This window comes from Puma concolor, chromosome C1 (genome assembly GCF_028749965.1).
Source record: "Puma concolor isolate L17-30 chromosome C1, mPumCon1.1.hap2, whole genome shotgun sequence".
NCBI classification, from domain to species: Eukaryota; Metazoa; Chordata; class Mammalia; order Carnivora; family Felidae; genus Puma; species Puma concolor.
In genome coordinates this window covers 106,852,795-106,864,925 of record NC_141674.1, presented here as the reverse complement: position 1 = coordinate 106,864,925, position 12,131 = coordinate 106,852,795, and the positions used below count along the sequence as shown (strand labels likewise).

At 38.9% G+C, this 12,131-nt stretch overlaps 1 protein-coding gene across 2 annotated transcripts in view; it reads right to left on the bottom strand.

Annotated features, from left to right (window-relative positions):
* SNX27 (sorting nexin 27) overlaps positions 1 to 12,131 on the bottom strand; it is a 70,081-nt gene that overhangs the window by 23,102 nt on the left and 34,848 nt on the right. For both annotated transcript variants that reach the window (XM_086718227.1, XM_086718226.1), the window contains exons 3-4: positions 2,998 to 3,190; positions 1,074 to 1,138 (exon numbers count right to left, since the gene is read on the bottom strand). In XM_086718227.1, coding sequence (XP_086574353.1) covers positions 1,074 to 1,138; positions 2,998 to 3,190 — 258 coding nt within the window. The remainder of the gene's footprint in view (positions 1 to 1,073; positions 1,139 to 2,997; positions 3,191 to 12,131) is intronic.

Below are 12,131 nucleotides of genomic sequence, written 5' to 3'. Positions count from 1 at the left end.
CTAATATGCTTGACATTATTGTAAGGCACTGGGAATACAAAGATGGCCAAGATTTAGCTCTTGGTCCAGAGCTCTAATGTATAATACCATGGTGACCAGAGTTAACAATACTATAATGTATACTTGAAATTTGCCAGGAGGGTAGATTTTAAGTGCTCTCACCACACACAGGACAGAGAGAGAGAGAGAGAGAGAGAGAGAGAGAGAGAGAAAGAAAGGAAGGAAGGAAGAAAGAAAAGGAAGGAAGGAAGGAAGGAAGGAAGGAAGGAAGGAAGGAAGGAAGGAAGAAAGAAAGAAAGAAAGAAAGAAAGAAAGAAAGAAAGAAAGAAAGAAAGAAAGAAAGAAAGAAAATGGTAACTATGAGGTAATGGATAGGTTCGTTAGCTTGACTGTTGTGATCTTTCACAATGTATACGTACATCAAATCATCAAGTTGTACACCTCAAATATAGATGATTCTTATTTGTCAATTCTAACTCAATAAGGCTAGAAAAAAAGACTTAGCTCTTACCTACTGGTAGTTCACACTGTAGTGAACTAAAAATATAAAGTAATAATTTGATTATATGTACACAAAATGGGAGAATAGGATAGCAACAAGGTGATGATTGAGTGGTCTGACTGCAAAGGTTCCTAAACCAAAGACTTGAGGGGCACCTGAGTGGCTCAGTCAGTTGAGCGTCCAACTTCAGCTCAGGTCATGATCTCATGGTTTATGAGTTTGAGTCCTGCATCAGGCTCTGTGCTGACAGTGCAGAGCCCACTTTGGATTCTCTGTCTCCCTCTCTCCCTCTGCCCCTCCCCAATCACGCATGCTCTCCCCCCCCCCCCAAAAAAAAAAAAAAGATAAAGATAAAGAAAAACCAAGGACTTGAGTATCAGGGAAGGCTATGCAAAGAGAAAGTGAACCTAGCGCTAGGTCTTAAAAGATAAGCAGGATACAGAAGAAAGGCAACTTGAAAAAAAACAGTCATTGGGGGAATTTACAGCAATTCAACCTATAATTGACATCTTTATCCCCCGCCCGCAAGGAGCTAAGGGGTGAACAGTCACTGTGGGGAGTATTTACCTACCTCATCTGATTCTGATAGGAATTCCTGCATGATGTCACTCTCACCAATGACACGTATTGAGCATACTGTAGAAAACAAAAATTGAATCTGGTGTGAGACCCAAAAATGGAGACTTTAAAGTCAACAATGGGGGCGCCTGGGTGGCGCAGTCGGTTGAGCGTCCGACTTCAGCCAGGTCACGATCTCGCGGTCCGTGAGTTCGAGCCCCGCGTCGGGCTCTGGGCTGATGGCTCAGAGCCTGGAGCCTGTTTCCGATTCTGTGTCTCCCTCTCTCTCTGCCCCTCCCCCGTTCATGCTCTGTCTCTCTCTGTCCCAAAAATAAATAAACGTTGAAAAAAAAAAATTTTTTTTTAAATAAATAAATAAATAAAGTCAACAATGTATCAAGGTTTAAGTATAAATCATCAGTAGCAGGCAATGCTGAGGTGGTCATTCCTGATGTATAACACATTAAGGCACAACAAACATTCATATAAATATGAACCACAACAGAGGAAAATTAGGATGTTCAAAGATGTAGCTTGCTAAAAACATTATACATAGCCAAAGGAAGTCATTCAAAATAACACTTCAGTAAATCTAACTTTGCAGTCTCATGTGAACGAAGACCAAGCCAGACAACAGAGCTAGGGTAAGGTCAATCAGGAATAAAGCAAACACAAAACTGAAATACAGAAGGAAAAATGTATACTTGGTCTACCTAGGAACGAGGCCAGTCAGAGAACCATAAGCAGTTAAAAACACTTTGGGAAAAATGGGTAGGTAATTAAGTATTAAGCTCAGCGCATCTTCTCACCTCGCTGACTTAAGCTTCAAAACAACAACCTTTAAAAGGAAGGAAGGAAGGAAGGAAGGAAGGAAGGAAGGAAGGAAGGAAGGAAGGAAGGAAAGTAGCTAATTGTCTAAATCTAAGAAAGTTAATTTCCTGACACTCTCATGAGGATAATGAGTTATACTGATGACTTCACTTCATTTTATTAAAAAAATTTATACCCTTTTTATTTCCCAAGGGCTGTGTTTAGAGGCCATTCCATGTTAGAAAAAAGCTAAAAACAGATGAGGAAGTCTCACTACCTTCTACAGGGGAAACAGTTTTTCTTCAGGGATAAGGCTCTCCACTAAAATTTTTAAAAATTCAACTAGGTCAATTAGTTCTTACACAAGGACACAGAATTAATAAATATCACATAAGACTATTTTTCTATTAAATTAGTATTTTAAAGAGAAGCCTGTTGCACAACTGGCAAATTATATAACTCTATAATGTAGCGAAGCAAGGTCTCTTCTCTGAGCCACAAAATGAACTATCTTATTCCGGAGATCTGGGTCATTTCTCCTTGACTTTCCGATAACCAAATGTTTCAGCATCCACATCCACAAACTCCTGATGTACTATTTGGAAGTCCTGAGATAACAAGTAGTTTCAATACTTCCACCTATAACCTGCTTAGATCAAGGGGACTTTAGATATCTACAACTCGGCAAACCTATCCATGGACAACTGTAAGAGGAAAATGGACTTTTCAAGTAGGATATGCCAGTGAACTAAGAGTCATTTCAAAAAAAAAAATGTTTTAAATACAGCCCACTTAGTTGCCAAATCAATTCACCATGTTGATGAGTAGGTCTGTACGTGTTTGCTGGCAAATAACATAACCCAATAAAGGTCCCTAATTCATCAAAAACTAATTATGCATTTTTCTGTTTTTAAGTGCTCAGCAAGTCAATAACATAGGCTATTAATCCTTGTATTGGACATTTCAGTTTTGGCTTCAAAGCTCACATCATTCAACACCAATGGTCATAAATTTGATTTACTTTCACTATTCAGTTTCAGGAAACTTAGCCATGCGGTTTAGGAGTTGCAACACATACCTAGAATCCAAGTCTACTTAAGGTAGTAGCATTTAATAGGCCAACTTACCTTTTTCTAGATATTCTTCCAACCCCCGACGTCGGGCATCTAATTGCTGTTCTGATAAAGAGAATGGCCACTTCCCTGGAAGTCGGGGAAATGTAAAGTTGGCAAACTCTCTCTTCAGGTTCTGGTGTAGGATAGCAAACTCCCGGTACCGCTTAGAACACAGCTGCCTCCCTGCCATATAAACATTGTATACCTGGTGAGGGGGAAGAACAAAAAAAAAAAAAAAAAAAAAAACAAAAACAAAAACAAAAAACAAAAAAAGCCTACTTACTACCAATTAAATCACAGAATCATCTATAAGTCAAGCTCAGGCTGATACTGGTGAGGTATATTCTGCTATGCACTTAACAGAGAACATGTTCAAGGTCACTGTCAAGTAAGGCTTACTTTCAATAAGCATGCCAGAAATGATGTGGACAACAGAGTGCTACTCTTTTCAAGTGGCCCATAATCTAATTTTTGCTATTAAAATTACCTCCAACACAGTGTTTGAAATATCTTCAAAGACAATTTTCAGCTTTTAAGGGTGGATCTTTATTTTTAGAAAGTTAAAAGTCATTCAAAGCCAATGGTAAATCTAGTGAATGAATAAGCAAGCAAATTTGGAGAGAGATGGATGTACAAAGCGAAGGTGGATTATAAAGCATTGTGACTGATATTTGTGTGTGGTCCAAACTTCTAAAGGAATGTCTAAAAATGATGTAACAGTGGCATTTTGTTAGCAAAAGGTTTCTGTGGCAAAAACTCCTTTCCTGAAGTCAGGTATCCTTAGTTTTGCTCTTCCTTAAAATCGGGTTAACAAAAAGTGGAATAAACGTATTCTAAGGACCATCTTGTAATAACAAAGAGTTAATAATCCTCATGAAGAAACGGTTAGAGATTTTTGTTTATTGTTCATAGATGCCTGTCAAACTTTTAGAACAGGGTGTGGAACATAGCAGGGAGTCAGTAAGTATTTGATGAAGAAATTAATGCATATATGTGAAGTTTCTGAGTATGCACCCACATAAAGGAAAGTCATGAATATGTACCCTCATACAGTGAAGGAATGTGTAATCCAAAAACATCTAATAATCCAAGTTACCCTGTATTCTCAGAACATATCAAATTAGGCAGAGATGGAAAAAAAGGCCCCAAATCACATTTACTGGTTTTGCAAAAATCATTCTGAATTTTAAATGTGCACAAAACAGATCATCTACACATGGAATCAAGAGTTAATCACTGAGAATGTGTGGGCCAAAGCCTTCCCTTAAAGCTCAAAAAGAATCTTTACCATGCTTCTGTGATTTAGGAAGTATGAGTTAAATGCAAAAATAAAATAATTTACTCATTCAAGACTCCTCTCCCATAACTCTCCAACTATGATTCCTCCCCCAATTAAAGGCAAAATCTCTAATCACTATGAAACAGTCTCCAGGGATGTGTATGATCCTGATCAATGAGCTTTCTTCCTGTGATTATCACTCAAAGTTGTGACTGTCTGTGACGAAGCACATATATTACCAAAGTATTCCCATCACTTCCTCCTGAAGTACAAATGCATAAGAAAACAAGAGTCCCCTTACACAACACCACCTGTTCTCTTTGGAGCAGGCAGTCTTTAAATTTTTTTTTTAATGTTTATTTTTGAGAGAGAGAGAGAGAGAGAGAGAGAGAGAACATGGGGGGGGAGGGGCAGAGAGAGAGAGAGAGAGAGAGAGAGAGAGATGGAAACACAAACTCTGAAGCAGGCTCCAGGCTCTGAGCTGTCAACACAGAGCCCGACACGGGGCTCAAACTCACAAACCATGAGATCATGCCTTGAGCCGAAGTTGGACGCTCACCCAACTGAGCCACCCAGGCACCCCTGGAGCAGGCAGTCTTAAGAAGTCTTATTCAGTTTGGTCTTATATACTTCCATCTCAAACTAAACTATCCAAATTTCTCACTAATATCACCATTCCTTTGCTTAAAAAGCAAGTCCACAATACTATAGGTGATATATATCAGCCTGAATTCCTCATACAATGAAGAAAGGAGGGGAGGTAAAACTAGTTAGTGACACTGCCGGCTCAAAGATCTGCCCCCAAGTCTCTTTCCAAGGAAGAGTACAGTAGGTCCTTGATAATGCACATGAAGACTATGACTGCATTTCCTCAAAGGTGACCACTTGAGTGATCTCCAGTCCAGTAAAATATTTCCTAGGGTAGAAAGAACCCTAGAGCTTGAGAAGCCTTTGTGATAGTTTCAAAAAGAAATCTGAGAAGTTGATTCAACTTTCAGTTTCTTGATAAAGTAAGAAGAGTTAACATTAAATAGCCTCTCACCTACCTCCCTACCAATCTCTATTTAAATGTGGCATCACAGGAAACAGAAATATAAACAGAATGCCTGACAGTTCTGTAATATTTTAATGCAAGTAGAAATGGCTTCCACAAGAGCCAAAACCACTTTTAAATTAACTGTGCTTAGTAAATGAGAAATATACAAAAAGATCACAACAGGAGCACCTGGGTGGCTCAGTTGGTTAAGCCTCTGACTGGCTCAGGTCATGATCTCACAGTTTGTGGGTTTAATCTCTGCATCGGACTCTGTGCTGATAGCTCGTAGTCTGGAGCCTGCTTCAGATCCTGTGTCTCCCTCTCTCTGCCCCTCTCCTGCTTGTTCTCTCTCTCTTTCAAAAATAAACAAACAGTAAAAAAAAATTTTTTTTTTAAATCACAACAGAGACTGCTTTGTTCTTCATTGGTCCTTAAAATGAACCAAGATCTATTAGTATTCATATTTCCCTGGTTTGGATACACTCATTTGCCCAAAAAATGACCAATTCACTTAGTGCATGCTGAGATCTTCTGCCTAAAACTCATGAATGTCCATGATCCATGAGAAACGCCCAGAGCCTCATTACAAATGAGAAAGTCCATCAAAAAATATATTCTCTGGGGGTGCCTGAGTGGCTCAGTCGGTTAAGCATCTGATTTCAGCTCAGGTCATGATCTCACGGTTTGGGAGTTCGAGCCAACTGTCAGGCTCTGCTGTCAATGTGGAGCCTGCTTTGGATCCTCTATCCCCTTCTCTCTGTGCCCTTCTCTGCGCACATGTCCTCTTTCTCTCTCAAAAATAAATAAATGTTGAAAAATATATATATATATATATATTCTCTGGACTTAAAGGAGAACATAATCAAACAGGAACTAAAGATATACATAGGCAGGCCGTGCTTCTAGGATCTTTCCATTTTAATTTAAATCCTAAGACTGGTTGGCTCATAAATGGAATTAGATGAAGTTAATCTAGCTTGTGATAGTACACTGAATTTAATGATCACTGGTCACCTTCTTCTCCAACTGACCATAACCTACAAGACTTCAAGGTGACTGCAAAACCAGTTGTCTGAGAAAACAATTCTTTCTTTCTTCTTTTTTTTTTTTTTTTTTGGTTTATACTAGTTTATTTAGGGATTCCACTTTCATTCCTCAATAGACTTTATGTATTTCTTATATTTTTCTTCACTCATTAATTCATCCAATTCTGAAGGATTACTGTTATCTTGATCAGCCAACCATCTTCCTAACAAGATTTGTTGACAAGTCCTGGATTTTCTCTAAGAGCTTCATTAATTTCAGTTACTTCTTCTGATAGAGGAGAATAAGAGTTCACCAGCAGCTTTCACACTGTCCAAAGCACCAAACTCATTTTGTTTGTTCAGTTTGGTCCCAACTTCAGGCAGACTACATTAAACAACATCTCCCAAAGCTTCCTGTGCAAAATTGCTGATTCCCACTGTTCCAACATCATTTCTGTTGTCTGTGAATTCATGCATGGAGAGCAGAGCCCACCCTCAGCCCCAGGACCTGGGCAGGCAGGGCACTGCAGGCATGGATTCCGTGCACACGTTACAGGCCTCAGCCCGCATGCTCCACACCACTCATAACACCATTGAGGGTAACAAGTTTCAGTCCTCTTGAGATAGTCTTTGTTCAGTAAGAACCCAATACAGAAAAAGGCATGGATTATAGGTGGGGAAAGTGTAAAACTTATCTGATCAGTGATCTTATTTTGTTTCTCTAGATTCTGTAAGTCAAAGTTCCAAAATTCAACTTCAAAATGACTTCTAAATATGTAAATGCTGAAAATCCATGCTATGCCATTTCTCTCTCCAGCCTCATGATTTAATGCTATGTAATGAATACCAGAAGATGGTAACTGGTAAGTTCTTTTTTCTTTCTTTCTTTCTCTCTTTCTTTTCTTTTTTCTTTTCTTTCTTTTCTTTCTCTTTCTTTCTTTCTTTCTTTCTTTCTTTCTTTCTTTCTTTCTTTCTTTCTTTCTTTCTTTCTTTCTTTCTTTCTTCCTTTCTTTCAAGTAGACTCCATGAGCAATGTGGGGCTTGAACTCACAAACCCAAGATCAACAGTCTTGTGCCCTACTGATTCAGCCAGCCAGCCGCCCTGTAACTGATAGTCTTACAATGAGCACAAGCCACTGTGGGAAAGCAATTCTAGTAACATCTGGGTATTCAATAGCAAAACTGAAATCCCAGATATCAGAGATCTTCATTTTGTTGGTTCCTTAACCCTCCCACCTACAGATAAGGCTTTTAAGTGATAACGTCTCAACCTATGTAGGATCTAGATATTAAAAAGTTCTCATTTTTTCAAACCTTTAGTAAACCGACAGGAATTGTGCTACTGAACAGAGAATCTCCATACATAATGCAAAAGTGAAAAAAAAAAAAAAAGTAGAATGATGACATTTTGGCCATGGCAATATCACTCAAGTTCCGAAAGTCTAGTAGACACTGTCCTGGTTCCTGCCATTGATCTGGATGAATCTTCAATGTACGTTATGACCAACAAATTGCTTCCAACACCACCCTGCCATTTAATCTTATTTTTAGCTGAAAATTCATCTTAAGAAAACCACATTAGGGGCACCTGGGTGGCTCAGTCAGTTGAGCATCTGACTTTGGCTTAGGTCATGATCTCACGGCTTGTGGGTTCGAGCCCTGCGTCGGGCTCTATGCTGATAATTCAGAGCCTGGAGCCTGCTTCAGATCCTGTGTCTCCCTCTCTCTCTGCCCCTCCCTCCCTCATGCTCTGTCTCTGTCTCTCAAAATTGAATAAACATTTTAAAAAAAAATTAAAAAAAAAAACAAACATTATTGCCATTCATAAGCTGCCTATAAAAGCAAAAGGAGATACAGCACTCTTAGCTGATTTCTGAGTAAAATGGGTGAGATCCTTAACAATGGAACACTGAAATATTTTTCCTAAATGCTGAAGTATTAGGCTCCTTCTTGGGAAGAAAAAAGCGTAAAGGCCACAATATGCTCTTAAATAACTTCGGTTTCTTGTGTGTGTATTCTCCCTAACATGGATCATAAATGGTCTCTGTTACTTTTTTTTTTTTTTAATTTGGACCTTGGGTATACAGAACTGGATTAATCATAATCTTTGGTTCACAACATAGTCTCATGGCAAGCTCTTTGGATATTAAATTAGTTATTTTTAACCTTGCAAAAAGTAAACTATAAACTAAGACCCTGACACTTATTTCTAACCATAGTCTCTGCCTCCTTCATCCCCTCTCCCTGCTTCCCTGACCCCCAAAATGATCATAATCATGTTCATCATTCCCTCGCTTTTCTTTTTATAGTTTTTTCCTGTATTTATATGTAATACTTAAATTCTTTTTTATTTTAATTTTTAAAGGGCATTTAGGTTTTATAAAAAGGTTACCATGCACAGTGAGACCTTCCAGGGCTTATTTTTTCCCTTAGTCTCATCCACAATTCTGCTGTATATAACAGTTGTTGTTTTGCTTTTTATTTATTTTTAATGTTTATTTATTTTTGAGAGGGACAGACAGAGTACGAGCAGGGGAGGAGCAAAGAGAGAGGGAGACACAGAACCTGAAGCAGGCTCCAGGCTCTGACCTGTCAGCACAGAGCCTGATGCAGGGCTTAACCCCACAAACTGTGAGATTGTGACCTAAGCCAAAGTCAGAGGCTTAACCGACCGAGTTACCCACACACCCCTGTTGTTTTGCTTTTTAAATATCTGTTCTGTTGATGAGCACTTGGGTTGATTCTGGGTTTTTGCTATTGTGAACAAATACTGCTATCAACTTGTACATATGACCCCTGTTGTACGTATATAAGAGATTCTCCTAGATGTACTCCAACTAGAACTGCAGGGTTATAAGGTATGTGAATATTCAACTGAAAGAGATCATGCCAAACTGTAAGCTAAAGTGGTTACATCAAGCTATACTCCTTTCATAATACATAAAAAAATTCTTTTACTTCTTGCCAATGGGGAATGGGTGGGAAAAGATTTCCTACTGTGGTTCCAATTTACAATTCTCTTAATGTTACATATAATGATGTCAATCATCTCTTCACGTATTTATTGGCCATGTGAGTGTCCTCTTCTGTAAAAAAAACATATTCATATATTTTGTCCAGTGTTGCATTAATTTTTTGTGTTTTTCTCACTGATTTGTAGAGTTCTTTGTATGTTCTTGACATAATCTTTTCCATGTTGTATACACTGTATCTTCTCCTACTGTATCATTTGTTTTGTCACTTTATTAACTTGTTTTTTTTTTTGTTTTTTTTTCTCTTTAATTCTTTTAAAGTTTATTCATTTTGAGAGACAGTGCACATGAGCAGGGGAGGGGCAGAGACAGAGGGAGAGAGAGAATCCTAAGCAAGCTGTGTGCCATCAGCACAGAGCTGGACACGGGCCTTGATCTGATGAACTGTGAGATCATGACCTAAGCCAAAATCAAGAGTTAGATGCTTAACCAAAGTAAGCCACACAGGTGCCCCCCAAATTTCTCAGTTTTAGAGTCCAATTTATCATTATTTTTATAACCAATGCTTTCTGTGTCTTTTAAACTCTTTGCTATACCCAGGATCAAAAAGCTATTCACCTATACTTTCTACTAAGAGCTTTTAATTTTTTCATTTTGTCATTTAAGTCTTAATCCATCTAGAATTGATTTTTCTAAATAGTATGAAATAGGATTCTGTTGGTATGTCTTCTAAAATCAAGAAATAAAATACCCATAAATAAAAATATTCTGCTTTTATAGGATAGTCTGGAAATTTTATGGATGGTCTGGAATTAACCTTCCACTGTAAACACTAGAAACTAGGCAAAACATAGGAAACAACTATTTTTGGACACTGGACAATAGGCAGCTAAGAACTATGATCCCTGAGAAAAGGAAAACAAACACGATGAGCCCTACCTCAACCTAGGCTTCCTGTCTAGAGGTAACTCCTGAACTACAACTCAGACAGGGGCATGGAAACAATTTGGCAACTTCAAGGAGTTGTGGAGACAGAGACTAGAGTATAGGGAGGCTAAAGCAGCTAGACTTTGCAGAACACAAGAGGAGGGAGCTAAAGAGAGACAGAGCTCTAGAAATCTGCATAGGCTCCCCTTGAATTTTGGCTGAATAGCAATTTGAGGAAAAGAACTATTACCAGGGTGAGTTGTAAAAATAACAATTACCTGAGTTCAAAGACCATCTTTAATCATCTGACTTTCCTCCAACCAGAATAGAGAGACCTCCCTTGAACTTCTATAGCAATCAAAAGAATTAAAAAGGGCTATGCTTTAGGAGTAGGGCTAAATTAGTTCTAGAGTAAAAACTACTCTATGCTCACACTAAAAGAGCTTAAAAACAAACCTAAAAAAAAATCAAAGTAATCTATAAGGAACTTAACTGCATGCCAGCAAAAAAAAGAAAGAAAAAGAAAAAAAGAAAAAGAAAAAATTTCAACATTCTTTAAAGGAATGTAACAAAATCTAACACACAGTAACATTAAATTAACAGTGTACAGGGGGTGCCCGGGTGGCTCAGGATTAAGCGGTCAATTCTTGATTTCAGCTCAGGTCATGATCTCACCTGATGAGTTCCAGCCCCACGTGTGGCTCTGTGCTGACAGTGCAGAGCCTGCTTGGGATTCTCTGTCTCCCTCTCTGTCTGCCCCTCTCCCATTCACAATCTCTTTCTCTCTCTCAAAAATGAATAAACATTAAAAAAAATTAACAGTGTGTGATACCCATCAAAAATTACTAGACATACAAGGAAACATGAAAATTTAACCTGTAAACCAGGAGAGAAATCAGTCAATAGAAACAGACTCAGAAATAACAGAAACAAAGAAATAGCAAATACATTAAGCAGCTGTAGGATTTAGGAAGGTGCAAGAAGAGTAATCTCATTCCAGACATAGGAGAGCTCCTATGCACATGCAAGTCTTCCCCCTGGGCCTCTTGTGCTCACAAGAAAGACTAGGGACAGGGCAGGAGCCTAGAAATGGTCTACCATAGTAGCCTAGGCATGAGAAAGGTGATTGGCATTTGTTAGGGGACAGACACAATGCTCCACCCACCTCCCCTAGACCTTTCTCTTCTATTAAGCAAAAGCCTTAATCCCTTGGGGGATGGGCAGCAAACCCTTTCATCTGGAGGGCACTGGTGAAGATCCCCTGCTTCTGGGAAAAAAGTAAAAGCAAAAACCCTCCACTCCTGGTGAGAGGCAGGAAACCATCTTGGGCCCAAGTTCCTGATACTAAGTAGAGATTGGCCATAGCTGGTGGAGGGAGAAGAAACTCTTCAAAGACTAACCACAGATACAAGGCAGAGTTTAGTTGTGATAAGGAAGAAGGGTAGAAAAACTAAAAGTCTCACTCCCAAGACATAGGCACAGGGTCTAAGTAGACTGCCTAAGACAGAAGCAGGACCAGATAACAGAGAACATTATTACAAATCTAGCCTACATAAAAAGCAAGAGTGGTTCACCAGTGGAAGAGAGGCAAGAGTATGGAGAGAATTTGTCTGTGGTACAGGCATGCAGGGGTGGCTAAAAGTTGAGAGAGGGAAGAGGAGAACAGTGAGAAAAAACAGAGCCTCTGACCCCAGCCCCCAGTCTAAGCACAAAGCGACTTACTGTTAGAGGGATTTGAACTTTACAGCACAATAAAGGTACCAAAAGCCACAACAACAACACCCAAATTGAGCTTGACTGGCTCAATCCCCTAACAGAAGAAGATGCCTGCATATTTTCAGATTCAAATACTACTTACCTCAGTCGCTACTGTTCTACACATGATGCTTGGCATATTCAATCACATA